At 64.2% G+C, this 23,478-nt stretch overlaps 3 protein-coding genes across 10 annotated transcripts in view; 2 read left to right on the forward strand and 1 right to left on the reverse strand.

The window, feature by feature from the left end:
• SSH2 (slingshot protein phosphatase 2) overlaps positions 1-7,438 on the forward strand; it is a 104,330-nt gene extending 96,892 nt beyond the window's left edge. For all 5 annotated transcript variants that reach the window (XM_074923299.1, XM_074923297.1, XM_074923295.1 and 2 more), the window contains one exon: positions 1,070-7,438. In XM_074923299.1, coding sequence (XP_074779400.1) covers positions 1,070-3,043 — 1,974 coding nt within the window. In that variant the 3' untranslated portion in view covers positions 3,044-7,438. The remainder of the gene's footprint in view (positions 1-1,069) is intronic.
• A 1,600-nt stretch (positions 7,439-9,038) lies between these two features.
• CORO6 (coronin 6) lies at positions 9,039-15,261 on the forward strand. Of its 3 annotated transcripts, none has more exons than XM_074922558.1 (12): positions 9,039-9,183; positions 11,324-11,523; positions 12,119-12,241; positions 12,685-12,814; positions 12,897-13,078; positions 13,207-13,326; positions 13,578-13,697; positions 14,094-14,198; positions 14,295-14,440; positions 14,547-14,604; positions 14,706-14,936; positions 15,052-15,261. In XM_074922558.1, the coding sequence occupies exons 2-12, from the start codon at positions 11,326-11,328 to the stop codon at positions 15,172-15,174; spliced, it is 1,536 nt and encodes a 511-aa protein (XP_074778659.1). In that variant the 5' UTR covers positions 9,039-9,183; positions 11,324-11,325; the 3' UTR covers positions 15,175-15,261. The 3 variants fall into 3 exon arrangements, with proteins under 3 accessions (XP_074778659.1, XP_074778657.1, XP_074778658.1); XM_074922556.1 differs by having other exon boundaries at positions 9,062-9,183; positions 15,055-15,261; XM_074922557.1 differs by lacking the exon at positions 13,207-13,326 and having other exon boundaries at positions 9,062-9,183.
• A 1,456-nt stretch (positions 15,262-16,717) lies between these two features.
• ANKRD13B (ankyrin repeat domain 13B) overlaps positions 16,718-23,478 on the reverse strand; it is a 7,260-nt gene continuing 499 nt past the window's right edge. The window contains exons 2-15 of one of the 2 annotated variants that reach the window (XM_074922769.1): positions 20,043-20,178; positions 19,730-19,854; positions 19,601-19,646; positions 19,206-19,349; positions 18,891-19,080; positions 18,694-18,760; positions 18,518-18,599; positions 18,383-18,447; positions 18,173-18,303; positions 17,893-18,050; positions 17,659-17,811; positions 17,411-17,571; positions 17,100-17,176; positions 16,718-17,006 (exon numbers count right to left, since the gene is read on the reverse strand). In XM_074922769.1, the coding sequence (XP_074778870.1) occupies positions 16,793-17,006; positions 17,100-17,176; positions 17,411-17,571; positions 17,659-17,811; positions 17,893-18,050; positions 18,173-18,303; positions 18,383-18,447; positions 18,518-18,599; positions 18,694-18,760; positions 18,891-19,080; positions 19,206-19,349; positions 19,601-19,646; positions 19,730-19,854; positions 20,043-20,178 (1,749 nt within the window). In that variant the 3' untranslated portion in view covers positions 16,718-16,792. Of the gene's footprint in view, positions 17,020-17,097; positions 17,177-17,410; positions 17,572-17,658; positions 17,812-17,892; positions 18,051-18,172; positions 18,304-18,382; positions 18,448-18,517; positions 18,600-18,693; positions 18,761-18,890; positions 19,081-19,205; positions 19,350-19,600; positions 19,647-19,729; positions 19,855-20,042; positions 20,179-23,478 lie in introns of both variants that reach the window. The other variant, XM_074922770.1, reaches the window with a different exon arrangement.

Consider the following 23,478-nt stretch of genomic DNA (forward strand, 5'->3'; position numbering starts at 1 on the left):
GGCAGTGGCAGGGTACTGGCTGAGTCGACCTTGATGTGACCTGCTGTACTGTTCTCATGAGAAACTTTATTTTTGAGTTTTGCATCAGGAGAGCAGATAGGTGGGACTTGACCCACTAATGCAGCTGAACCCTGAACAGCAGAGGCCAGCCAGCATCCTGAACCTGTGCAGATATTTATCAGACTTGAAAAATCCACCAAAGAATAGGACAAAACTGGCACCTTTCCCTGGTTGGGAAGTGCCAGCATTGGGATAGTAAATCAAGGCAGATGTAGAGCTTCCACTGCTGGAAGCAGAGAATGAGCCTTCCAGGCCTGGGGTGATGGGATCAGTCACGTCGTGGCTCGCTTCTCTCCTAGGTAGAGATGTTTCTGACAATATTTAGTAACCTCTAAATTGAGGTACCTTTCTCTTATAATTGCTTTCCACCCTCCGTGACTCTCACAGGAATTGGTAGTGTCCAGGGCCATCATTTTCTGGGAGCTTCTCTTATTTAAATTCCACACTGCATTGCTTGAATCTTTTCTGTCTCCATGTGAGGCAGTAAGGGTCTTCCAAATATAATAGGCCAATGCTGTCTCTAATGATTTGGCAGCAACTGTCTGTGCGGATAGGGGAGTCTCTCTGGCCATTTTCCTCTGGGAAACCAGAGTGTTTCAGCACTTGGTCATTCTTTATGCTCTTATTTCTATTCACTCCCATACATGAGCAGAATCTTTCATGTTTTCAGTTCAAAACTGCACTTTTAGCAACATCAGGATTTTTTTGTTAACTGGACTTTATTTTAAAAAAGGATTAAATTTCCCTTGGAATTTGTGACAATTAAATAAAAGTTCTTAAATCTCAGTCTAGGTAAAACTGGAGGCTGGAATATGTTAAATGCAGTCCCAGAGACAACAGTGCTTTTACGTTAGTGATTATGGCACTTGTAATCTATCCGCATGCACTTGCATGTGTGCTTTTTGTTCCTTTGGGGACGTATATTTCCCCATTTCCTTTAAGCTGCTGCCATTTGCTCTGTGTCAGCACAGCTGATCCACTTTGTAATTCTCCTGTTTCTGTGTTGCAGGAGATCTCCGAGCTGCCTAGTGCAGGCCACCTCACAAGATCTCACTCAGAAAATGCCATTTCTGTGAAGGAAATTATCACAGAGATTGAGTCAATCAACCAGGGAGCAGGACCTGCCCAGCAGAAAGAGGGTTCAGCCAACCTCACCCAGACACCAAAGAGGAACACGGTGCATGACCTGCCAGTGGAGGCCATTTGGGCATCAGAAAAGGGGGAACAGAGCGAAGGAGCCTGTGCTGGACACCAGGAAAAGGAGAAGGACCCTCTGCAAGCTGAGCAAGAACCTGCTCCCCCCCTGCAGCCATCTTCTGGTAAATCAGACCTGGAGAAAAGCAGCCCTGGGGGGGAGCAGCAAGAGCCTCGCAGCTCCATCAACCCTGAGCCCAAGTGGTGCCCCGGCTCTGTCCGACGAGCCACCCTGGAGTTTGAGGAGCGCTTGAGACAGGAGCAGGAGCACCAGCACACGTCCCCGGTCTGCGTCTTACCCACCCGCAAGAACTCCAGGAACGACTCTCCTGCTGCCGAGCTCCTGCCTCGGGGGAAGAGCGAGGAGCCGCCCCTGGAGCTGGCTCCAGAGGGTGACAAGGCACAGGGTGCAGGTGCTGAGGAGCTGCTGCTGCCTCCCAAGGCAGAGCTGCCTGCAGGCAGACACCTGCCTGCACCCCTTGCCTCCCCTGCGCAGGAGTCCCTGCCTGCAGAGCCCAGCCTGGGGCAGGAGGGAACAGCTCAAGAGCACAGGACAGTGGTCTCATTTGATGGGATGGAGGAGCCATCCCTGCCCTCCCTCCTCCCAAAGAGAGTTGAAATCATTGAATACGCTCCCGCGGCCAAGTCTGCAGAGCACCCCAACGCAAGCTGTGAGCAGGGCGGGCTGGCCGCTGCCATCCCGTCTTTAGATGAAAACTTGAACCCTTCATTGTGCTCAGAGAAGGCCCCAACCTGCCTCAGAACTCTGACGCTGGTAAACCTCTTGCTGCCGGAGCACGCGGTACACAAGCAGGCCACCTTCACTGTGGGCAGCCCCAGTGAGGAAGGTGGGGGGTTATCTCTTCACCTTGGTGCTGCTTCTCCCTCTACACCTTCGGCCAGCCTAGATCGCTCTCCTTACCCCTACATAATTCACCTGGAAGGCGTCACTGAGCAGAGCACGGGTACAGACGATGAGCCGCTCACGCCCTGTGGCACTGAGGGAGACGCTGCTCTCCCACCCAGGGACAGACCCAAACCCCTCTGCGGGGCGGGGACCGGCACCTCGAGGCAGCTGAGCCACGAGGACTTCACCAGCCAACGTGCCGAAAACATGGACCTTCTGGACATCTCCTTCCTGTGCTACAGCCTCCCCCGCAGCTCCAGCAGCCACAACGTGGAGGAGCGCAGCAACAGCCCCGGGCTGGTCAAGCAACGAGCGAAAGAAATAGAGGCTCGGATCCGGCACGCCGGGCTCACCACGCCCTCCCCCATGAAACGCTCGGCCTCCTTGGCCAAACTGAACTGCCTGGGCCTCTCCAAGGACGACTTATCCGAGAGGCAGTCGGCCTCTGCCGATGCCAACCCGGTGCTTCTCACCTGTGTTGCCCTCAGTCGAGGCTTTTGCGGGGGGAGGTTGGAGAGGGGCTCAGAAAGCGCGTGTGGAAAGCATCGCCTTTCCTCCCCGGAGCCCGCTAAGCATTTTGTGGAACAGCTCAGAACAGCCGAGTGCATTGCCCAGAGCAAGCCGGTGGAGAGGCCGCTAGCTCAGTACGCCAAAGAGTGCGGCTCCAGCCAGCAGAGTTTGTTTTCCAGCACGGATCCAACGTGGACTAGCTCCGAGGAGGGTCCTCCACTGCTTCAGGTGCAGGTCCTGGACTCCTTGTCTCCAACTCGAGGTCTGGCTGTCGCACCCCGGCAGCAGCACGGGAGAACTCATCCTCTGAGGAAGCTCAAAAAGACCAATGATAAAAAGCGAACAACCAATCCCCTCTATAATACAATGTGATCCTGAGCCCTCGGCTGTGGTTTCTTACCGAGAACCCGTGGTGTTGCGTTCACGTAAGGGGCAGGTGTAATATAAGGAACATGCACTTTATTGGTTAATTTTATATATATATTGTCATTTTACTGTTCCTGGCGCATGTAGGTGTGGGTTGGTTCTTCTGTGTGTGACTCTGACTGCAGGACTGTTTGGGTTTTTTTAAGTTTTTTAACTCAGATAACCTCAAATGTTCTTTTTTTTTTTTTTTTTTTTTTTTTGTTAGTTTGTTTTAAAAGAACACCTTTAACATGCAAAAATTTGATGTTGGCTTGTTTCAGCAAGGTGGAGTTTTGCTTAGAACCAGATCCTAGTTCCTAACTTGAATTTTCCCCATGCCTTGAAATGGTGCTGGGCAGTTGTTGGGGTGAGAGCCCCCATAAATGTGAAGGCTGTGCCAAGGTCCCTTTGGCCTTTCTTTGGTTTCTATAAACTGGAACTCCACGATGCTGGCAGATCACTCACAAAGCTGCTTCAGGACAAACCCCCAGGCTCGGTTCAGCTGGTGCATCCCCAAAAGGAGCACACAGGGGTGAATCCTCCTGACGGATGGGCTCTGAGAACCCGGGGCAGCCTGGCACCGAGATCAGCGCTCGCCTCCTGCTGTGGGTCGTGCAGAGCCCCCCCGTTTTGTGGTGAGGTGGAGCAGAACTCCTCCACGAAACTGCCAAGCTCACCTCTCCTTGTCTGTCCCAGACCTGCGGGTGAGAGGAGGAGAGCCCCCAAAGCCAGTGTGTTCTTTTAAAACAAACGCCTCGTTAGGGTTTTAACCCTCCCATTACTTGAATACTGCTGTGGGCCTTCCAAGTTCATGGCCATATCATCTGTCCTCGGCCCTCCTGCTGCCTCTCCTCTGCCTGAAAGCTGTTCTTGTCTCGTGCTGCCCGAGTTTTCCTCTTTCCTCTGCCACACTCACAGGCACTTCTGGTCACTCCCAAACCTAGAGGCTGATTGTTACACGACATATTGCCCCTACTGAATGCAAAGCTTTGTCCTCTCTGCTGTCACTCCTAACACTTAACCCAGAGGGAAGGTCTTTTCTGGAAGTTTTTTTCTTCTTTTTTTCTTTTTTGCCTAAATTGTATATATGGTATTTATATAGAATTTTTTTTTGTCGTTTCTATGGGGTTTTTTTAAAAAAAGGGCAAGACTGCATTCTGTAAACTGGAAAACAAAACCACCTTACTCAAACTCAGTGCTGTTCATTGTAATCTGCACAGAAATGGGAGTGGATTTGATGTTGTAAGCTGTCTTCCCTTTCTAAAAGTGAGCCTTGATGCCAGCCTTTGCCAAATGTGCCCCTTCTCCTCCGGTCCTGCGTGAACCCCCATTACCCCACTGCGGGAAGAGCACTGTCTGTCTCCCTCCCGCTTGAAGCTGGGTTTCAGAAGTGTCAGTTGGACGTGGGAAAGCCGTTGGCTGCTCCAAGCCATTCTGCAGGTTCTTGCTTCCCTGGAGAACCTGTGTTTGAAGAGTCTTCTCCAAATTTTATCAAATTATTTTATGGTTCTCAAGCAGTTGGGCTAAATCAAAGCTCCTTATTTCCAGCCGTGCATGTCAGCAAATTGTGTGTGTGCTGTAGGAGCAGAGAGAAAGGCCCTTGGCTGTACAGCCAGGAGAGCTCTGGGTCCTGTCTGCAGTCCCGTGGCAGGTCTGTGGCAGAAGAGCGTGTCTGAGCTGGTGCTTGGCTCTGGCCCAGACCTGCCCTCCAGGGAGGAGCAAAGCGGAGAGAAGATGCAGAATGGCTCCAGCTGCTGAAAGCCCAAGCACGGGGAAGACGCGGTGTGGGACGAGCAGCAGACAGGGCCGTGCCTAGAAAGCAGTGCTGATGCTGCAGAGCCTTGCGAGCTCTGATGGGGCAAACTCATGTTGAGTGCACAGCACTGGGGTGCTCTGGAGTATTGGGAAGCAGCGTGCGCCTGCCCTGGGGAAGGAGTGTCTGTAAACCCCCCCCAGCTTGCCCGCAGCCCCTGGCAGAGGATAGCCCAGCAGTTTACAAAGTAATCCCACCTCACTACCCTCCTGTAACTCCCAGAGCTCCTCCTGCACTGCCTGGCAGAGCCTGTGTGCCCTCAGCCTGGGCACGGGGCCGTGAGCATCTGTCTGTCCTTGTCCAGCAGCATCGTGCCCTTCGTCCTTCCCTTTCCGAGGAGCCTGAGCCCTGCTGGGGGGTTGTTGCCCGTGCTAGCTGCAGGCTGGAGCACAGCCCAAAGTAGCCCAGCAGGGCCCTGTCTTGGGTCAAATAGCACGTCGTCCCAGGCCATTTCAGTCACTAGAAGTCACCCAAGTCCCTGGCCCAGGTTGCCAGATACTTCTTTGGGACACTGAAAAACATTTGGCTTCTCCTAGCCCACTCCAGCTGGCTACAGAGCTGGGTAGGCAGTGTGGAAAGGCCAAGTGGCTCATATCATCTTGTAAAGGACAATTTCAGTCCTTGCCTCGCCCACAAACCTCACCAGACCCCACCACCCACCATTCCTGCTCCCAAGGACATGTCTGCATGCCCCTCTGCGGGCAGAAGGGACAGGGTGCTGCCAAGCCTGCCCTGTGTTGGGGGGAGCAGGCTTGGCTGGCAGCGTGTCCTGGTGACAAGGATCTGCTCGGGAGGGGAAAGCCCTGTATATAATTTGTTCCCTTGAGAAGGGAGGAGGAAGATTAGGTTTCTTTACCCAGCTTCATCTTGGGAGAAATACCCTGTAGGAAGGCTCTTCCATGCAGACCAGAAATGCTGCTTCCTTCCAATACTCTGCTGCTGTCTGGGTGCTTCCGCTGGGGAGAGTGGCAAAGGGGCAAATCCCCTGGCAGGGAGGTGCTTTGCTCTGCCCTTGTCCTCAGCTCTGGCCCAGTACAACTGTGGTTTTTCCCTGAGAAGCCTGCGGACGGGCGGAGGGAGTTGGGGAAGGCGGTTCTCTTGCAGAGTTTAGGTGGTTTTGGGGGTCTGGAGGCTCCGACGTGGGCAGCAGAAAGGCTGGAGGGATGTGTCACACGCAGCTTTGCAGGGGTCCTGGGGCCTCCTTGCTGGGGCAGTGGAGCCACCAAGTCCCTGGCATCAGAGGGCTCTGCCTAGGGACTCTTGTCCCTTCTCCATGCTGGTGGCTCATGGGTGGGTGGTGGCTCGCTCCCGGTCCCTTTGGCCACCCCACGAGAGCTTCTTGTGACCTGCTGAGCACCACAGGGAGCAGCACCTCCAGGATGCTCAGCAGCTGACAAGCCTCACTGATAGAGGGGTTTTAAGAGAAACCTGTTGTTCTAAGGGCATTTTTGTACAAAGCAACTGTTCTTTTGGTCTCTTGCAAAGCCCTCTCGGAGGTCGCTTTATTGTTTACATTGACTCCTGTACGATATCTCAGCCATCGCCTCCCCCCTTGCCCGCCCCGACTCGGCTGTACTGTAACGTGTGAGCCTTGCACAAATGGATAGCGTGTGCGTGAAACTGGTTTTTACACTGCGTTCTGTTGCACTCGATGGTGTGCGTGCGTGTGTGCGTGTGTCCGGTCTGCTTGAGAAGTTGTGACATGTACAAATCTCCCCCTTTTCAACCCCTTCCTGGGGGCACGGTCCCAGCAGGTGGCAGGAGGGTCAGGAGGTGACGCCGCTTTTGGCTCCCTCGGCTGTTCCGTGGGGCAGGGATCGGCTCCGTGTCCCTCTGCCAGCAGAGGCCTGGTGGAGGGGATCCCACCCCAGCTCCGGCTACTCCGGGGACCTTCTGGGAGGAATGAGACGCTGGGAATTGGCACAGGCACCGGGGCCCAGCGGCTCCCAGAGCTCCCCAGCTCTCCCAGCCCGGCGGCAGGAGGAAGCCATACCCGCCGCAGGTCCCCTGCACCCATCGTGGTGCGTCCTGCCTTAATCTGGTCCGAGCTCCACACCAGCCCCAACACTTCTCCCTAAGGGAGGGACCCCCCGAGCCCTTGCTGGCGTGGGGCAGAGGCAGGCGCTGGCCTTGGCGCAGGAGGGGTCTGGGTCACCCTCCGGCAGTGCCGCCAGAGGTGCGCACAGCCCACCCGTACTGCAGACATCTCTGTTGGCACAAAAGGAGGTGCCGGTGCCTTGTATTTTCCTGTGTGGACATGTGACGTCTGCGCGCTGGCTCGTCGGGAGCGCTGCGGGGCTGGGCAGTTCGGCCGCACCGTGTCCTGAAGCAGAAGCCCCCGGGGACGGCTGGCGGTGGAGTTGCAAACCAGGGAGGGGAGCGCCTCTGTCTGCCCCTCCTGGATCTTCCTTGGTGGCTGGGATCGTCCCCTTTCCCCCTAAAGACTTTATGACCGATGTGTTCCGCTGTTTTTAAATGTGAACTTGTGCACTGATGTGCAGATTCAATGTTCTTGTTACCGAATGAATAAAGTTTTATTTTGAAGATGATATGGGTGTGCTGCCTCCTGCTTGGGACTGGGGCTGGTGTCGGAGCACGGGGCAGCAGCAGGGCTCCGGGGAGCCAGAGCAGGGTTGGTCACTCATGTCCCCTGCCCAAAGCATCGATGGACCCATCTTGTCCCAAGTGACGTGCAAGGGCCAAGGAGCCCCGAGCAAGGTGCTCTCCCAGCTCCTGCTTCAGTTACAGGGAAGATGTCAGGGTTGTGTGTGTAAAACTGCCGGGTGCCCTCGCTGCAGGTGGAGGAGCTGCGGGGAGGGTCCTGGGGTTTAAGCTCTAAGGAGTATGCGAGGGTTTAGCTGGACCGTGGCCCACCCAGGAGCTGAGCCAAATCCAAGCCCGAATAACCACAGCACGAGGGGATCTGTGCTGGGAAACAGCCCATCTCGGCTGAGCCGGTTTTGCTCCGTTGCGGGGCTGCGAGCAGGAGGGGACCAGATCCCCAGGAGCTCAGCCTCACCCTCCCTGCACGAAGCTTCTCGCTGCGCCAGGACGGAGCGAGCACCAGGGCATGGCGGGGCCAGCCGTGTCCCTGGGGTGCCCTGTCCGTCCCCCCCCCCATCACCCACTGGGAAAAGGCTTCCCAGGGCCTTCTCTCCACTTGCTGGGACTGTGGCTTGGAGGTGGGGACATAGGACATGGGGTTCACACCGTCCCCGCTCTCCAAGGGCAGAGTGGGATGGGGCAGGCAGGGGGTACCACTGCAGCCCCCTCGCTCCCTGCCCCCCCTTTGGCCGGGCGAGCAAGGATGTCACCTTTGCCCTGCCTTTTTGCCAGTTGCCCGCTCCTGCCCAGCTCAGCCAATGCTCGTCCGGCTCCGCTCGGTGCCCTTGTAGGGTCCAGGGCTTTGCTGCCTTTCCAGGAACCACGACTCCCCTCCCACGGCTCCCCGAGCCCTGCAATCCCTTAATCCCCTCGGGCCGGGGCATCCCCGCGGGGCTGGGCTCTGCTGAATCCCAGATCGGGCTTTTGAATGTGCCCGTAACCACCCCGCTGTGCAGGGCCGGGGCTGACGTGGGCTCACCCCTCCCTGGGTTTGCAGCCCCCTTGCTCCCGGGGGGGCGGTGGTGAACCCTTGGGGTGCCCCCGGGGCCAGCCCCTGTCTGTGGGCTCTGTGGGGGTGGCCCCAGGGTGCAGGGGGGGGTGTCCAGCAGCTGAGCCCTGGGCAGAGGCGCCCCCCGGGGTGATGGCAGCCTGCAGGAGGGGGGGCGAGAACTGACCCTCCCCTTGCTTTCCCCCGATGTTTTAGAAAGACGCTGCCTGGCAGGAGGGGGCAGAGGGGCTTCTCCTGCCCCCCCCCCAGCGCTGGACCGAGGGGCTCCCATGTACCGTGCCCGGGGTCGGGGCGGGGGGGGGGGTGATGTGCTGCGGGCCCCCTCGGGCCCCCCCCGCTTTTGGGGATGGAGCCAGGGCTGACCCCATCCCTGCGGGCAGAGCCAGGCCGGGGGCCGGGCAGGGTGCGGGGGCAGGCGGGGCCGGGCCGGGCCCCCCCCCTTTTCCCGGTGCCCGCCGCGGGGGGGCTGTGCCGGCCCCGGCGCCCGGCTCGGCTCAGCTGTTCTCTGCGGCAGCGGCACTGCGCGGTGCCGAGCGGAGCGGCGCCGGGCCGGGGGTGCGGAGCGGAGCGGAGCGGAGCGGGGCCGGGCCGGGCCGGGCCGGGCCGGGCCGGGCCGGGCGGAGCCGAGCCGGGGGCGCAGCGCGGGGCGCGCCCGCAGCGCGCAGGAACCGCGGAGCGCAGGTGGGAAACGGGGCGCGGGCGGGCCGGGGCCGGCGGCGGGAGCGGGAGGGAGGGAAGGAGGGAGGGGGCGCTGGGGCGCTGGGCTGCGGCCCCCCGGGCCCCCGGGCCCCCGCCGCCCGCCGGAGGAGACGGCTATATTTGGAAAGTGACCTCTGGTCGTTCCCGAGCAGCCGCTGCGGATTCAATTGTGGCAACGTAATGGCCCGGCCGGGGAGCGGGCGCGGGGCTGCCTGCCTCCCTCCTGCCTCCCTCCTGCCTCCCTCCTGCCTCCCTCCTGCCTCCCTCCTGCCTTGCACCTTGCCTGCACCCTGCCTGTGTCACGCCCTGCACGCTGCTAACACCCCACCTGCACCCCGCCTGCCTGCTCCCTGCTCGCACCCCATCCCACCCTGCCTGTATCGTGCCCGTACCCTGCCTGCACCCTGCCTGCTCCTGCCTGCACCCCATCCAGCTGCCATGCCCGCAGCCCGCTAGCACCCTGCCTGCAGACCGCTAACACCCTGCTCGCACTGCGCCTGTACCCCACCTGCACCCTGCCTGCACCCCATTCAGCCTTGCCTGCACCCTGCTAGCACCCCACCTGAACTCTGCCTGCACCCCATTCAGCCCTGCCCAACTCTGCGTACGCCCCACCTGCACCCTACCCAACCCAACCTGTACCCTACACACTGCCTGCACCTTGCTCAACTCTGCCTGCACCACACCAGCACCGAGCCCGCACCTTTCCTGCACCTCGCACCCTGCTTACACCCTGCCTGCACCCTGCATGTCCTCTGCCCAGCCGGCCAGGCCGTCCCCCATCCCCTGCGTGCCTACACCCCAAGCCTTGCTCTCACTGGTGAGGGATGAGGCTCTGCGGAATACCCCAAGGGTGTCCCCATGGAGCTCCCTCGCTCCTCCCCAGGGCTGGGGACCATGCTGAGGGCCATGGGGGTGATGCCAGCGGGCCGGGGTCCAGCCCCCCTCGGTAGCAGGACTCCAGCTCCCCCCCAGCACCTGGCTCCAGCTCCCACCCGTTCTGCCAGGCCAGGGATGATGCTGAAGGGGCCACGAGAGCCCCGGGGGACACCCAGGGACCGGGTAGATGTGGCTTGGCTTGGCGCTGCACGTGCCCTGGCCAAAAGCCACCGGCCAGGACACGGAGGAGCAGATCTGCTCCTACCTCTGCCCGCACCGGCCCCGCAGGCTGGGGGGCGGCAATGCCTGACCCTCCGGGCTGTGGCTTGGTGGCTGGATACGGCCCCTGGCAATGGCTGAGGCCCCAAAAGAGCCCAGGGGATTCCCCGAGGTGGTCAGTGACTCACGGGTGCTGCAGAGCCCCAGCTCTAGGGGTTTCGGGGTCCCGAGGGGCTCGGTGCCCCCCCCGGCAGGTCCCAGGAGCAGCACAGGCTCGGGACAGAGATGGGTGATTGTGGGCAGCGTGCCCAGCGGCGGCCGGGGGCTGGGGACCCCCCCCGGGCCGTGCTGAGTGCGGGGTGCTCCTCTGCACCCCGGCGTGCCCACGGGGCTGTGTCGCTGTGCTGGGTCCAGCCCTCACCCGGGGTCAGCACCAGGCAACTGGATTGGGGGTGCAGAGTGGGTGCACACGTGGAGCCCCCCGGGGCAGGGGCCCACGGCAGGAGGCGTGGGGTGGTCAGTGCTGGAGGCACAGCCTCCCTCCGGGGGGTTGGGTCGAGCCAGGTGACCTCGGGCCACCGATGCAGGATGGGACACAAGGGGACAAGCTGTGACCTGATGTGTGGCAACTCCGTGTCCGCCCCAAAGTCCCCTCAGCTTCTCAACTGCAGCTGCTCGTGTGCCAACCCCAGTGCCAGCCGCAGGGCATGGTCCAGCTGCGCATCGTGTCACGGCCACGTTCCTGCCCAGCCACCAACCAGCTCCAGCCGCGGGATGCCCGTCCGCAACGCTTGTGGCACCCGCACCCCCCCGCACACCAGGGCTGCCCCCGGTCCCTGCCGCAGGGTCAGAGCCACATCAGGCACCATCCTGCACCCTCATCCCCCATCATCAACATGTCCCCAGGCTTTCCCCTGTGCCCAGGGGAGGGGAGGGGTCTCTCGGAGTGCAAGGCCTGAGGGGGCCAAACCCCTCCATGACAGCGTGAGGGGGAAGGTCAAAGCCTGACCCTGTGCCCCCCCAGCCATGAGCCGCCGCGTCGTGCGCCAGAGCAAGTTCCGGCACGTCTTTGGGCAACCGGTGAAGGCCGACCAGATGTACGAGGACATCCGCGTCTCCAAGGTGACGTGTGACAGCTCCTTCTGTGCTGTCAACCCCAAGTTTGTGGCCATCATCGTGGAGTCTGGCGGCGGCGGGGCCTTCATCGTCCTGCCCCTTGCCAAGGTGAGCGGGGAGGCTGCTGAGGTCTGGTCCCCCTGGGATGAGCTCTGCTTTTGGGGGGCTGCCGTGGCCCTAGACTCCTCCAGATTTGCCCCATCCTCAAGTGGGGGCTTGGGGCAGGGACAGCCTGGGGTGATCGCTGGCACCTGTGAAAGGTGACATCGCAAGGGCAACTGAGGTGATGCAGGAAACCCCCACCCAGCTGCTTTCTCCCCAGCCCAAATTCTGGGGAACACACGATGCCCAGGAAGCATCCCAGTGGCGTGGGGGGTCTGCCCTGCCCTCCCCAGCAGCAAGGAGGGGGTCCCCAGTCCCCAGTCCCTCCTTGCCATCAGAGGGGACACAAAACAACTTCTCCCGGGGCCCATCATTCTCCTCCACATCCCTACAGGGCCTCATGCTAAGTGACCCCCATTCCCACTGTGTGCCTCAGTTTCCCCCTTTGAGGCAGGTGCAAAGCTCCGGCCACCACCGGAGCCTCCTCTGTGTCCCTGCCTGTGCAACAGCATCACGTGGTGGCCAGGCTGGGGCTTGGGGGACACTTGACAGGGTCCCCCCCAGCTGCTGGGGACTTAATCCCGGCACCTCGGTGTTGCAGACAGGACGGGTGGACAAGAACCACCCTCTGGTGACGGGGCACACGGCGCCCGTGCTGGACATCGACTGGTGTCCCCACAATGACAACGTCATCGCCAGCGCCTCGGAGGACACCACCGTCATGGTGAGGGGCCGGACCCTGGGCGGGAGAGGTGCGGCGGGCGCTGGGGGAGCGGCGTGGAGCATCCCCCCCTCCCCGCCCTTTGCCGCCTGCGAAGTGTCACTGGCCTATTTTTAGCCCCGGTGCCATGCGTTCGCGCTGGCGGCGGCTGCTCTCTCCATGATGCAGCAGTTTGTGCTAAATATACCCGCCCTGGCGACTCAGCAGCCAGGAATAGCTGGGGGGGGGTGTGCTGGGGGATGTGCCCCCCTCCCTGTGCCCACCAGCCCCCCAAGTGCTGGGGATGCACCCCAGGGTGGAGGCGTTGCTACTGCCCCCTTGCCACCCTCCCCGCAGCCTGAGCAGGGATTAACGATGAGGTTAATTGGCTCCAAGGCCCTCAGCTGCTTAGCGCTTCCCTGCGGGGTGATCCCTGCCACCCCACGTCCCGACCCCCCCCTCCTCAGGTGTGGCAGATCCCCGACTACGTCCCTGTGCGCAACATCACGGAGCCGGTGGTGACGCTGGAGGGACACTCCAAGCGGGTGGGCATCATCTCGTGGCACCCCACCGCCCGCAACGTCCTGCTCAGCGCAGGTAAGGGGGTCCCGGGTCACCCTCCCCGGGGGCAGAGAGGGATCCGTGGGGTGACGGCGTCCACCCCGCCGGTTCTCCGCAGGCTGTGACAACCTGGTGATCCTCTGGAACGTGGGCACGGGGGAGATGCTGCTGGTGCTGGAGGACATGCACACCGACCTCATCTACAACGTGGGCTGGAACCGCAACGGCAGCCTCCTCGTCACCACCTGCAAGGACAAGAAGGTCCGCATCATCGACCCCCGCAAGCAGCAGGTCGTGGCGGTGAGTGCCCCCGCGTGTCCCCCCACCATCCCGCTGCGGGTCCCCCCTCCCATTGCCTGCCTGACCCTACTAACCCTCCCGCTCCCGCGTGTCTCTGTTTGGTTTTAACCCGCTAACGGCCAGCGCAGGAGAAAGCCAAACCGCACGACAGCGCCCGCCCCATCCGCGCCATCTTCATGGCCGATGGCAAGATCTTCACCACCGGCTTCAGCAAGATGAGCGAGCGGCAGCTGGGCCTCTGGGACCTGGTACGAGACGGCGGCTCCCACCCGGCCAGCGCCGCCGCGGGGGCCCCGCGGAGCCCGGCCGAGCCGGGGATGTGCCGGGGCCGGCGACGTGCTGGGGACCAGGGATACCCTCCCGCACCGTGTGCGCGCCGGGAGCCTCGTGCGCTCCCCAGGAGCAGGATTCAGCGGCTGTTTTAGGGGACGGATCCGGACCCCCCCCCCATTTCCCCCCCTTCCCGTGCCCCGTGCTGACTCTCTCCCCCTCTCCCCAGGAGAGGTTTGCCCCCCACGAAGGGCTGAGGCCTGTGCGGGCCATCTTCACGCGGGAAGGACACATCTTTACCACGGGCTTTACCAGAATGAGCCAGCGGGAGCTGGGCTTGTGGGACCCGGTAACGAGGCCGCATGGAGTGCTGCCCCGGGAACTTGGCCCCCCCTTCTGCCCCCCCTGCCCCCAGGATGGGGTGCCTGCTGTATCCACCCCCCAACCCCCAAAAGATGCCAAGTTCCCAAGTGTGCCGTGCTGTGCTGGGCATGGGGAGGGGGCAGAGGGGGGCAGGTACTGCTGGGGGGCGGGGGGACAAGCCGGGTTGGGGTGCACCCAGTCATGCAGGGGGGCTGGGGGGGGGGCATGCCAAGCTGCCTGCCTGGGGGGTTGTGTACCCCAGGGAGGGACGAGCTCTGTCCCCACAGTGTGCTGTGGCTAATGTGTGTGACTAACCGGCGTGGGGGTTTTGGGGTCACCGCTCACACCCCACCCCCACCCCCCCACCACTCTGGCCTCACAGAAAAACTTTGAGGAGCCCATCGCCCTGCAGGAGATGGACACAAGCAATGGGGTGCTGCTGCCCTTCTACGACCCTGACTCCAGCATCGTCTACCTCTGCGGGAAGGTAAAACCCCCTGGGGTGCACACACACACCCCCCCTCCATGCCACCCCATCCCTGGGGGTGCCGGGGCCAGCTGACACCCGTCCCCACACCTGCAGGGTGACAGCAGCATCCGGTACTTCGAGATCACGGACGAGGCGCCCTACGTGCACTACCTGAACACCTACAGCAGCAAGGAGCCGCAGCGGGGCATGGGCTTCATGCCCAAACGCGGGCTGGATGTCAGCAAGTGCGAGATCGCCAGGTGAGAGCTGGGGGGGGGGGGGGGGGGGGGGGGGGGGGGGGGGCCTGGGGGGAGCTGGAGGGGTCGGGGGGCACGGCCGGGCCCTGACTGCCTCTGTCCCACGCAGGTTCTTCAAGCTGCACGAGCGCAAGTGCGAGCCCATCGTCATGACGGTGCCACGCAAGGTGAGCCCACGGGGGTCCCAGGGATGATGGGGGGGGTCTGGAGTGAGGCGGGGGGAACCACACACGGGGTGTCTCACCATGGTCTCCCTCACCCCCCGCAGTCAGACCTCTTCCAGGAGGACCTGTACCCCGACACGCCGGGCCCCGAGCCAGCCCTGGAGGCGGACGAGTGGCTGTCGGGGAAGGACGCGGAGCCCGTCCTCATCTCGCTGCGGGACGGCTACGTCCCCGTCAAGAACCGGGAGCTGAAGGTGGTCAAGAAAAACATCCTGGACAACAAGCCCCCCCCAGGCCCCCGCCGCGGCCACTCCATCTGTGACCCCGACATCTCTGTGAGTGTCCTGGGGATGTCACAGCGGGGCTGTCCCCCTGCCTGGGGTGGGGTTGGAGGAGCTGGAGGGGGCTCCCCAGTGACCCTGCGTGTTGTGTCCGTCCTCCCCCCCGCAGCAGCCAGCCTTGGAGGAGGTGCTGGAGGAGATCCGTGCCCTGAAGGAGACGGTCCAAGCGCAGGAAAAGCGCATCTCCGACCTGGAGAACAAACTCTGTCACTTCACCAACGGCACGGACTAACGCGACAGCCACGGCCACGGCCAGGGCGAGGACTGCCCCAGCCCCCGCGGGGATTAAAGCCGAGTCCCTGCACAGGGAAGGAGCCCAGAGCCGTGTTCTTTCCCCAGGAGCTGAGGCTACAGGGATGGGGGGAGGTCGGATCCTGACCCCCCCGCACACTGGCATCAGTCACATCCTGCTCCTGGGGTGGTCCAGCACATCGATACCCTGTGCAGCATCCTGGGGGGGGTCCCACTTCGGTGCCTGCAGGCTGGGGGAGCTGAGCACCCCTCCCTTGGGGACCTGCAAACTGAGCGCCAGCATCCTCCCAGGACAGGGGGCTGCCGGGCCCCCCCCAGCCAGGATGCGCTTGGGTACGGTGCTACACCCCCCCCGCTGCCCCCTTTGCCTCCCGCTGCCCCATCGCTCCCCTCGGCTTCTTGCTCCTGGGTCCCTCTTCAATAAAGGGCTCGGCCACGCATGGCTGCGGGGCAGGTACCAGGGATGGGGAGCGCCATGCTGGGGGGGCCCTGCCCGCTGCCCGCACCCCGCTGCCCGCACCCCGCTGCCCGCACGGCCCCGGCACAGGCAGAGAGAGGCCGAGAGAGACAAACATTAAGGAGCATTTATTGGTGTTGGCCGCGGTCGGAGCTGCTCGGGCTCCCCCGGCCCTGGCCCAGATGTCGCTTGTGGGGTGCGTCGTGGCGGGGGGGGCAACCGGCTACGAAAAGTCCCAGGGTAGCGAGCCCAGCCCCCCCCATGGCCCCCGGACCTCCCCGTGTGCAAAGGAGGAGCAGCCCGGGGCGGGGGGGCCGGGCGTTAGCACCATTTGACGTAAGTTTTCTCTCGGGGTCAGTGCCCGGGACGAGGGGGTGCAGTGCTGCCAAGGGGGGGCATCCGAGCGGGGGGGGATTGGGGGGTGTGTGCGAGCAGGGGGTAAGGGGGGTGACACCAGGCGGCCTTTCACAGGCACCCCTTAACTGCCCCAGCGGACCCCTGTGCCGGGGTGGGAGGCAGCCGGGCAGCCCCACGCTGGCTGTGGGGTGCAGTGGGGCCAAGCCCCCCCCCCCCCCCCCGCCCCCGTTGGCAGGCAGAGCAGCTCCCGGGTAAGTGCACTTGGTAGCGCCTGGGCAGGGGGGCCAAGGGGGCTGAGCAGAGCCCCCCCCAGCTCTGGGGGCACCCCATCACCCCATGCGACTGGCATCCCCCCATCTGGGGCAGAATGTGCCCCCCACCACCTTCCCGGGGCGAGGGGCTGAGCAGCACCCCATAGGGCGGTTGTGTGTGTGTGGGGGGGGGGGGCTAGGGCTGTCCCAGGGGTGGGGTACAGGCCTTGGGGTTGCCCCCCTGGTCCCTGCCACCCCAGCTGCAGGGCTGTCACCCTCCTTCACTGTGTCCTGATGTGGGGTGCCCCCCCACACCCCACACCCCCCAGTACCACCCCAGCTATGGGGACAATATCTCCCCCACACCAGGACCAAATCCTGCCCCCCCCCCCCATTTGCCCTCCACAGTGCTTGGGCTGGCTCCCCCCACCCCGCTCCCCCTCTGTACCCCCCGTACACGGCACCGGCCGCATCTCCATCCCCATTGGGGTGGGGTGGGGAGGAGGAGGGGGGGGTTCAGCGGGGGTGTGGGGTCACTTCTCCGTCAGCGAGAGCTGCAGGATCCGCTGCAGCTCCTCTTCCTCCTGGCGCGTCCGGCGCTCGGCCTCCTCCTGCTCCCGCGCCGACAGCGCCATGGCCAGCCGCAGCTGCTCCGCGTAGCTGGGGAACAGGGCGCTGGGCCCCCCGCCCCCCCTCCCCGGGGATGGGGGCACAGGGGCACGGGGGGCTGCTGTGTGCTGGGGAGTCCTGGGGGGTGCGGTAGAGTCTCAGCGGGGATCCCCGTGGGGCCGGCGCCCACTCCCGCTCCCCCCTCGGGGGGGGTGGCCAGACCTTACCAACCTGTCTCCTCGGCGGCTCTCGTGCGACATGGGGTGGGTGCCTGGTTTGCTGTTGGTCAGCGCTTCCCAAATGGTGACCTGTGGCCGGTGGCAGAGGGATGCTTGAGGGGGGCATCACCCCCCCACCCCTGCTCCCCAGAACCCCAAAACCCAGCCCCCCTGCATGAGCTCTGACCCGTGACCGCGGGATGCAGGGATGGGGCAAGGTGGGGGGAAGCATCCCAGGGCAGCGTCAGGACAGGGTGGGCAGCACGGTCCCCCAGCCAGGTTGGGGGGGGCAGGAGGAGGCGTGGAGGGGGTGGCAGTGCCCACCTGGTCATACTCGCTGCCCGCTTCCAGCAGGCTCTGCTGGATGGCAAACTGCAGCAGGTCATCCTCATCCTCCCGCAGGGCGTCCTGGTGGGTGCCCACCACGCTGTACCCCCGTGGCACCTCGAACAGTGCTGGGTCCATCTCGCACGCCCGGCACGAGGCTGCGGGGACAGAGGTGCTGGCCTGGCTGGGCACCCCGCCACGTCCCACCCCACCTTGTCAGCTGCGTCCCTCCCCACCCCACGTACTCAGGGAGCTGGAGCTGCTGACGCTGGAGGAGTCGCTGCTGGGCGAGGGCGCCTCGCTGCTGGGGCTGTGCCGCAGGGAGCTGACGGGCTCATCGCACCCGTTGAGGTTCCCGAAGGTGATGCGGGCGTTGAGGATGTGGAAGATGGGGATTTCTGTGGGAAAAGGGAAAAAAAGCAGGGAGGGAAGCTGGCTGTGCCACCCACGCCGGCAGCAAAGACCCCTCTGCCCCGTACCGATCTTGACGGGGAAGCCAGGCGGGAGGCGCAGGGTGATGAAGTCCCGCAGCTTGGCGAAGAGCGCGTTGCTTATTGCCATGAGGTCGATGATAGGGGCAACCTGCTCGCAGAGGGACAGCGGGTGGTCCTCGCACAGCCACAGCTTCGCCTTGAACCTGCCGGGGACAGGCGCCGGGCTGGGGACCCCTGCCTGCCCCCCCCGGGGGCCCTGCAGCCGTCTGGGGCGTTGGGGGGAAGACAGAAGGGGGTCTCCCCAATCTGCTCCTTCCCCCCTTACTTCTGCGTCTTGGTGGTGAGCTCCATGGGCCGCCCCATGTCCCGGTTGCCCAGCTCGAAGTTGGGGTTGAAGTACTCCTCGGGGGTGATGGCGGTGGGGTTGGCGTGGCTCAGCGTCTGCGTGATCAGAGTCTGCGGGACAGCCCGGAGGGTGAGGAGGGTGTCTGACTGCGGGGCCACACACACCCCCCCAGCCCCCTGGGACGCTCACCCCATTGTTGGGCCCCACGTGCTGCTCGGCGATGCCCAGGAAGGACTGGAGAGGGGTCTTACTGCCTGCAGGAGAGGAGGGGGTGAGGGCCAGAGCTGGCATGGTGCCCTCCCGCCCAGCCCGCGTCGCCTCCACCTTTGCTCTTGCCCTTGTGCTGGTCCGAGAGGTGCTCGGTCCGCGTCCGCGTGATCAGCTCCACGTTGGACGCGCCGTAGACCTGCCCACGGAGAGGGGGGGAATGGCAGAGGTGGAGACTCCCCACCTGCAACCAGCTGTACCGCCCTGGGCAGCTCAACCCCTCTGCCCCTCACCTTGGCCTCGTACCCATTCACCATTTCCGTCTTCTCGCTCCTCCAGCCCAGGATCCCGGACTTGTTCCTGGGGTGACACAGAGCACCATGAGCCACGGACAGTCTCGCTTGGACAGCCTAGGGTGTAGCACCCTGGGGGGGCTGCGCAGCCCTGGGGAGGGCGAGGGGGGGGTGTCTTGGTGCTGCCCCCAGCCCACCTCTCGAAGGCGATGTTCTTGGTGTCGAGCTGGGTGGTGACGACGGGGGCCGTCAGCCGCCCCATCACCTGCTCCTCGGTGGGCTGCACAGCAGCCAGCAGCACCTCCTGGTCATGGCCAGCCAGGGCCAGCGTCTCCGAGTAGACCACCCGCCGGTCGTGGTCGATCTCCATCACCACGGCGCTGGTGTCTGCAGGGAGCGGGAGGGGGGTCAGGGTAGGCGAGGACAACCACAGTCCCCACCGTGTCACTCACGGCTGCAGTGCCAAGGGGTCCCCCAGTGAGGGCACGGGGGGGGGCCCGGTGCTGGCTCACCTTGTCCCCGAAAGACGAAGCTGCGGTTGCCCCGCTGCCAGGTCATATGGTCGAAGCCCAGCAGCGTGGTGTCCACCCGCAGGTTCTGGCCACTCTTCCACACCTTGTAGGTGTCGCTGGGGCAGATCTTGGACACCAGTGGCACTGGGGAGAGACGGCGATAGCCCAGCCGGGGATGGGGCCACCTGGCACCCCCGAGTGGGCTGCCAGCGCTGAGCTGGCTGGGAGATGCATCTGGGGAACCCGGTGCTTTGGTGGGATGGAGGTCTGCAAGCTTGGGGTGTAGGGGGGGCAAGGGGAGAGGGTGTCCCCCACCCTAGGCATGAATGCTGCAGCTGGGGGACTGCCGGGAAACTCTCGCTCCCCTCCCCAGCCACACTCTGCCCCACGCTTACCCCAGCTGGTGAACTCCCACTTCATCTCCACGTAGAAGTCCTGGGCCTGCGAGGAGCACAGCGGGGTCAGGAGGAGCCTGTGGCAGCTTCCCCCCCTCCAGCCCAGCAGCCCCCACCGGAGCGAGGTACCTTGCGCAGCTTCTCCAGCAGGATGGGGATTCCGGCCAGGCGCTTGATGGCTCGCTGGTAGTCACGGTAGCGCAGGACCAGCTGCACCAGCTCCAGGTCGCGGGTGCTCACGGCTTCCTGCAGGACTGCAGGGCGGAGAGGGGCAGTGCACGGCGTGGCACAGGAGCCACGTGCATGTACCCCCAGGCAGGCTGTCCCTAGGGGAGCTGCATGCCCGCGGCCATGCTCATGCCTGTGCCTGTGCCCAGAGCAGGGCAGCTTGATGGAGTCGCGAGGCCGCGAGCCCCCCGAGGCAGGGAGCCCCCCGGCTCACCTGTCCAGCCGCTGCGGTTCTCCTTGCCCACGTCGGCGCCATGCTTCAGCAGCACCCGGGCGCACTCGAGGTGGCCCAGCGTGGTGGCCAGGTGCAGCGGGGTGCGTCCTCGGGGGTCCAGCTGTTCAATGTCGGCCTGCCGGGAGGTTGCGGGGCTCAGGGGACACCGGGGCAGCTGGATCTCACCCCTCAGTGCCCTCCTGCAGATGCGAGGCTCCTGGCTGGTGTAGCCAGGGAAAGCCGCCGGTATCTGACAGTATCTCCGAGCCCATCCCCATCCCTGAAGTCCCCCAAGAGTTGCACTCCAAAAACCTCTCCCTGCTCCGCACAGATCGTTGGGGAGGGTGGGGAGAGTGCAGCAGTAGCCACCGGCACCCCGCAGGGCTCAGCACGGTCAGGCTGGGCTGCCCCCCACCACGTGGGCATGAAGCAGGGTGGTGGCAGGGGGCACAGATGCCCCTGGCAAGGTGCACAGAGCTCTGCATAGCTTGATGCAGCTGCAAGCTTGGGAAAATCCCCCATCTTTGGGATTTGGAGGGGAAAGGGGGGGCTGCTGCCCAGTTGCCAGGCAGCAGCTGCCGGTAGCCCCCCTCCGCTGGGGCCGGGAGCACGGCGGGCGACGTGGGCTGTGGCGGGCGCACGTGTTCCCCTGCCTGAGCCGGGGGCGGGCGGCTGCGTGAGCGGAGCGACTGCTCGGAGGATCCCCGGGCCCTGGGGAGCCGCGCGTTGGGGCTGTGATTGTTTGTGCCAAACCCCGAGCCTGGCACCCAGCCATCCCCGAGGAATCCCTTGCCCGCTGGCAGCGGCGGTGGGTGGGCACCCTGAGCACCCACCGGCACCCACATCACACTCATGCCCAGGGCTGGGGACACAGCTGGGGGACTGATGGAGTGTCACTGGGGGGGATCCAGCCTCTGTCCCCCCCAGCACCCAGCTGGGGTAGAAGCCTTGTGCCTGGAAAGAGGCCGTTGGATGCTGCTGGGGCAGGACGCAGTGGGGATGAACCCCGAATCAAGGCGTTGGTTTTGGGGAGGTTGCTCCCAGGAAGACAAACGTGGGGTGCAGGACCCAAAGGTGCCAGCTGGGACCAGGCACCCAGAGGTGTTTGGGGCTGGGCAGGGGTGGGCTGTGGGCTCTCCGGTGCCCAGGCTCTTGCCCACAGCAAGTCCCTGCCTCACTCTTGGGCATGTCCTGTCGTCCCTCTGCCCCAGAGGTGTCCCCACCCCTCCCCAGGCCATGGGCATCCCCATGCCCCTCATCCCCAGGGGCTCACCAGGCAGAGGGACCCCCCAACTTGCCCACACTGCCAAAGCAAAACATCCCCCCCCACTTCCCCAGGAGCCAACGTGCTGCTCCAATGTTCTCCAGGCGACTGCTGCTTCTTAATTGCGCTAATGAAATGACTCTAATTAAAGCAATCGCCCCCCAGCCGGGGGACGGGTGCTGCAGGCTCAGCAGGGCTCCCCAACCGCAGCCCTGCCCCAGCACCGGGCAGGACAAGGGTCCCCGCTCCGGGGACGCAGCACCGGAGCCAACCCCGGGGGACACGGTTTGACCCAGTTTTTGCCGACAAAACGTCGGTCCCGAGCCCTGGTGCTGGGATGGCTCCGGCTCAGGGGCCGTGGCACAGACCTCCAAACGCTGCCAGTCCTGGGGCTGTGACACCCACCGGGGATGGAGACAGGGACAGGGATGGCTTTGGGGTGGCAGCGGTGCAGCACAGGACCACAGCTCGCCCGCTCCTCCTGTGCCAGCTGGGCACCCAACACAGCGCATCCCCTCTGCCGGGGTTGTCCCCGGGGCGGGCGACCCCAGCGCCTGCTCCCAGGTGGCAGTGGGGGACAACGGCCAGCACAGGAGGTGGTGCTGGGTGCTGTTGTCCCTGCACAGCCCCAGGTCCCCGCCACGCGCAATGGGGCAGGCTGCAGTGTGGGGTGTCCTGGCACAACAGGCTCCGTGTCACTGCCTGACATGTCCTTGTGCTGTCCCTGTCATGGGGACCTGCTGGCCCTCACTCCCCAAATGTGGCAAGTGTGGATGGGAGCTCATGGTGACAACTGGGGGGTGACCCACACAGGGACCTCATGGGGACCCAGAGAGGAGCAATGCTGTCAGCTGCCCCAGTGCTTCCCAACCCCAAACACCTGCACATTGCGGGGGGGGGGGGGGGGGGGGGGGCTATGGGGTGCCTCTGTCCCCGTGCAAGTCCCTGGGGTGGCAGGAGGGCAGAGACCCCGGGCAGGGGGACACCAACCCCCAGCACCACACACAGCACCAGCCCCAACCCGCTTACCCGGGGGATGCTCTGGCAGGGACAAAGGCTGAGCCGTGTCCCCGGATGCCCTGGACAGAGGGGAGGGGGCTCAACCTGGGCTGGCCCCCACCTCCTCCCCCCAACCCCCCCTGCTGCTTTGGGGTCTGGCCTGCAGCAGCACCCCTGGGGTGCACGCAGGGCCCTGCGAAAGGCAGCAGGGGCTGTGGCAGAGCCCCTCCGCTGGCCGGGCTCGGGGGGGGGTGGGTGAGAAAGCCTCTCTGCAGGTGCGGGGGGCTGGAGCCACCCTCGCAGCCCCTGCACCCCCCCGCACCCGCCGAGCCACCGCTGCCGCCTGCGCCCAGCTTTGATCTCTGCCGCGCCGGGCTCCTGGGAAAAATGACCCCAAATTACCACGGAAATAAAACCACCGGCGATGGGGTGGGGGGCCGGGGCGATGCTGGTGCAGCCCCCCGGCCAGCCCCCACAATGGAGGCGGGTGTGGCGGGAGCCATCGCCTGCATCCCGGCAGGAGCATCGCGACACAGCGGCCCCCCGCTTCGTGCATCACCGGGGTTCATCCGGCAGAGCCCTCAGCACCCTGGGGTGCCGGGAGCTGGGCCGAGGGAGCGGGGACGCGCGGCACAGCCTCGCCACCGGCCTCTCCCTCCAGTGCCTGCGGTTTCCTGCGTCTTCGGGGTTGGGTTTTAATTACCTGAATTGCAATGCCACGGGGAGAGGGAGGCTGGGAACCCGCCTGGGGATGTGCCTGTGGCCCCGCTCCACCGCCGGCCGGCTGGGGGGGTTCCCAGGCTGGGGAACACAGCGGGTACCCCCACCCTGAGAAGTACCCACCTGCCCTCCTGGGGCTGACGGGCTGCGCCCCAGCGGCATCAGGGCCCTGTGTGTTCCCCCCTCCCCGAGAAGGGCTCAACCTGAGGGTGGGGAGCTGGGGTCTGCACCCTCAGTGGGGCTGGCAGCACCCCGAGAAGCGGGGTGGGGGTCGGGGTGCCGGGGGCCCGCTGAGGCCTACCCGGGAACACGTGGGGAGGGATGCTCGGGGCTGCCTGCGCTTGGGGATGCAGGAGACCCGCGGGTGGTACCCACCGCTCCGCGCCAGCCCCGGGGACAGCTGACACAGACCCGGGGTGCAGGGCGGGGGGGAACGGACACACACGACACCCC

The sequence above is a fragment of the Athene noctua genome, chromosome 19, assembly GCF_965140245.1.
Source record: "Athene noctua chromosome 19, bAthNoc1.hap1.1, whole genome shotgun sequence".
NCBI classification, from domain to species: Eukaryota; Metazoa; Chordata; class Aves; order Strigiformes; family Strigidae; genus Athene; species Athene noctua.

Excerpts from the sequence above, each read along its gene's own strand:
- CORO6 (XM_074922558.1), top strand. The coding sequence starts at position 11,326 with ATGAGCCGCCGCGTCGTGCGCCAGAGCAAGTTCCGGCACGTCTTTGGG. Across the intron at positions 12,242-12,684 it reads CGGAGGACACCACCGTCATG|GTGTGGCAGATCCCCGACTA; the intron begins GTGAGGGGCCGG and ends CCCCCTCCTCAG. Across the intron at positions 13,079-13,206 it reads GCAAGCAGCAGGTCGTGGCG|GAGAAAGCCAAACCGCACGA; the intron begins GTGAGTGCCCCC and ends CGGCCAGCGCAG.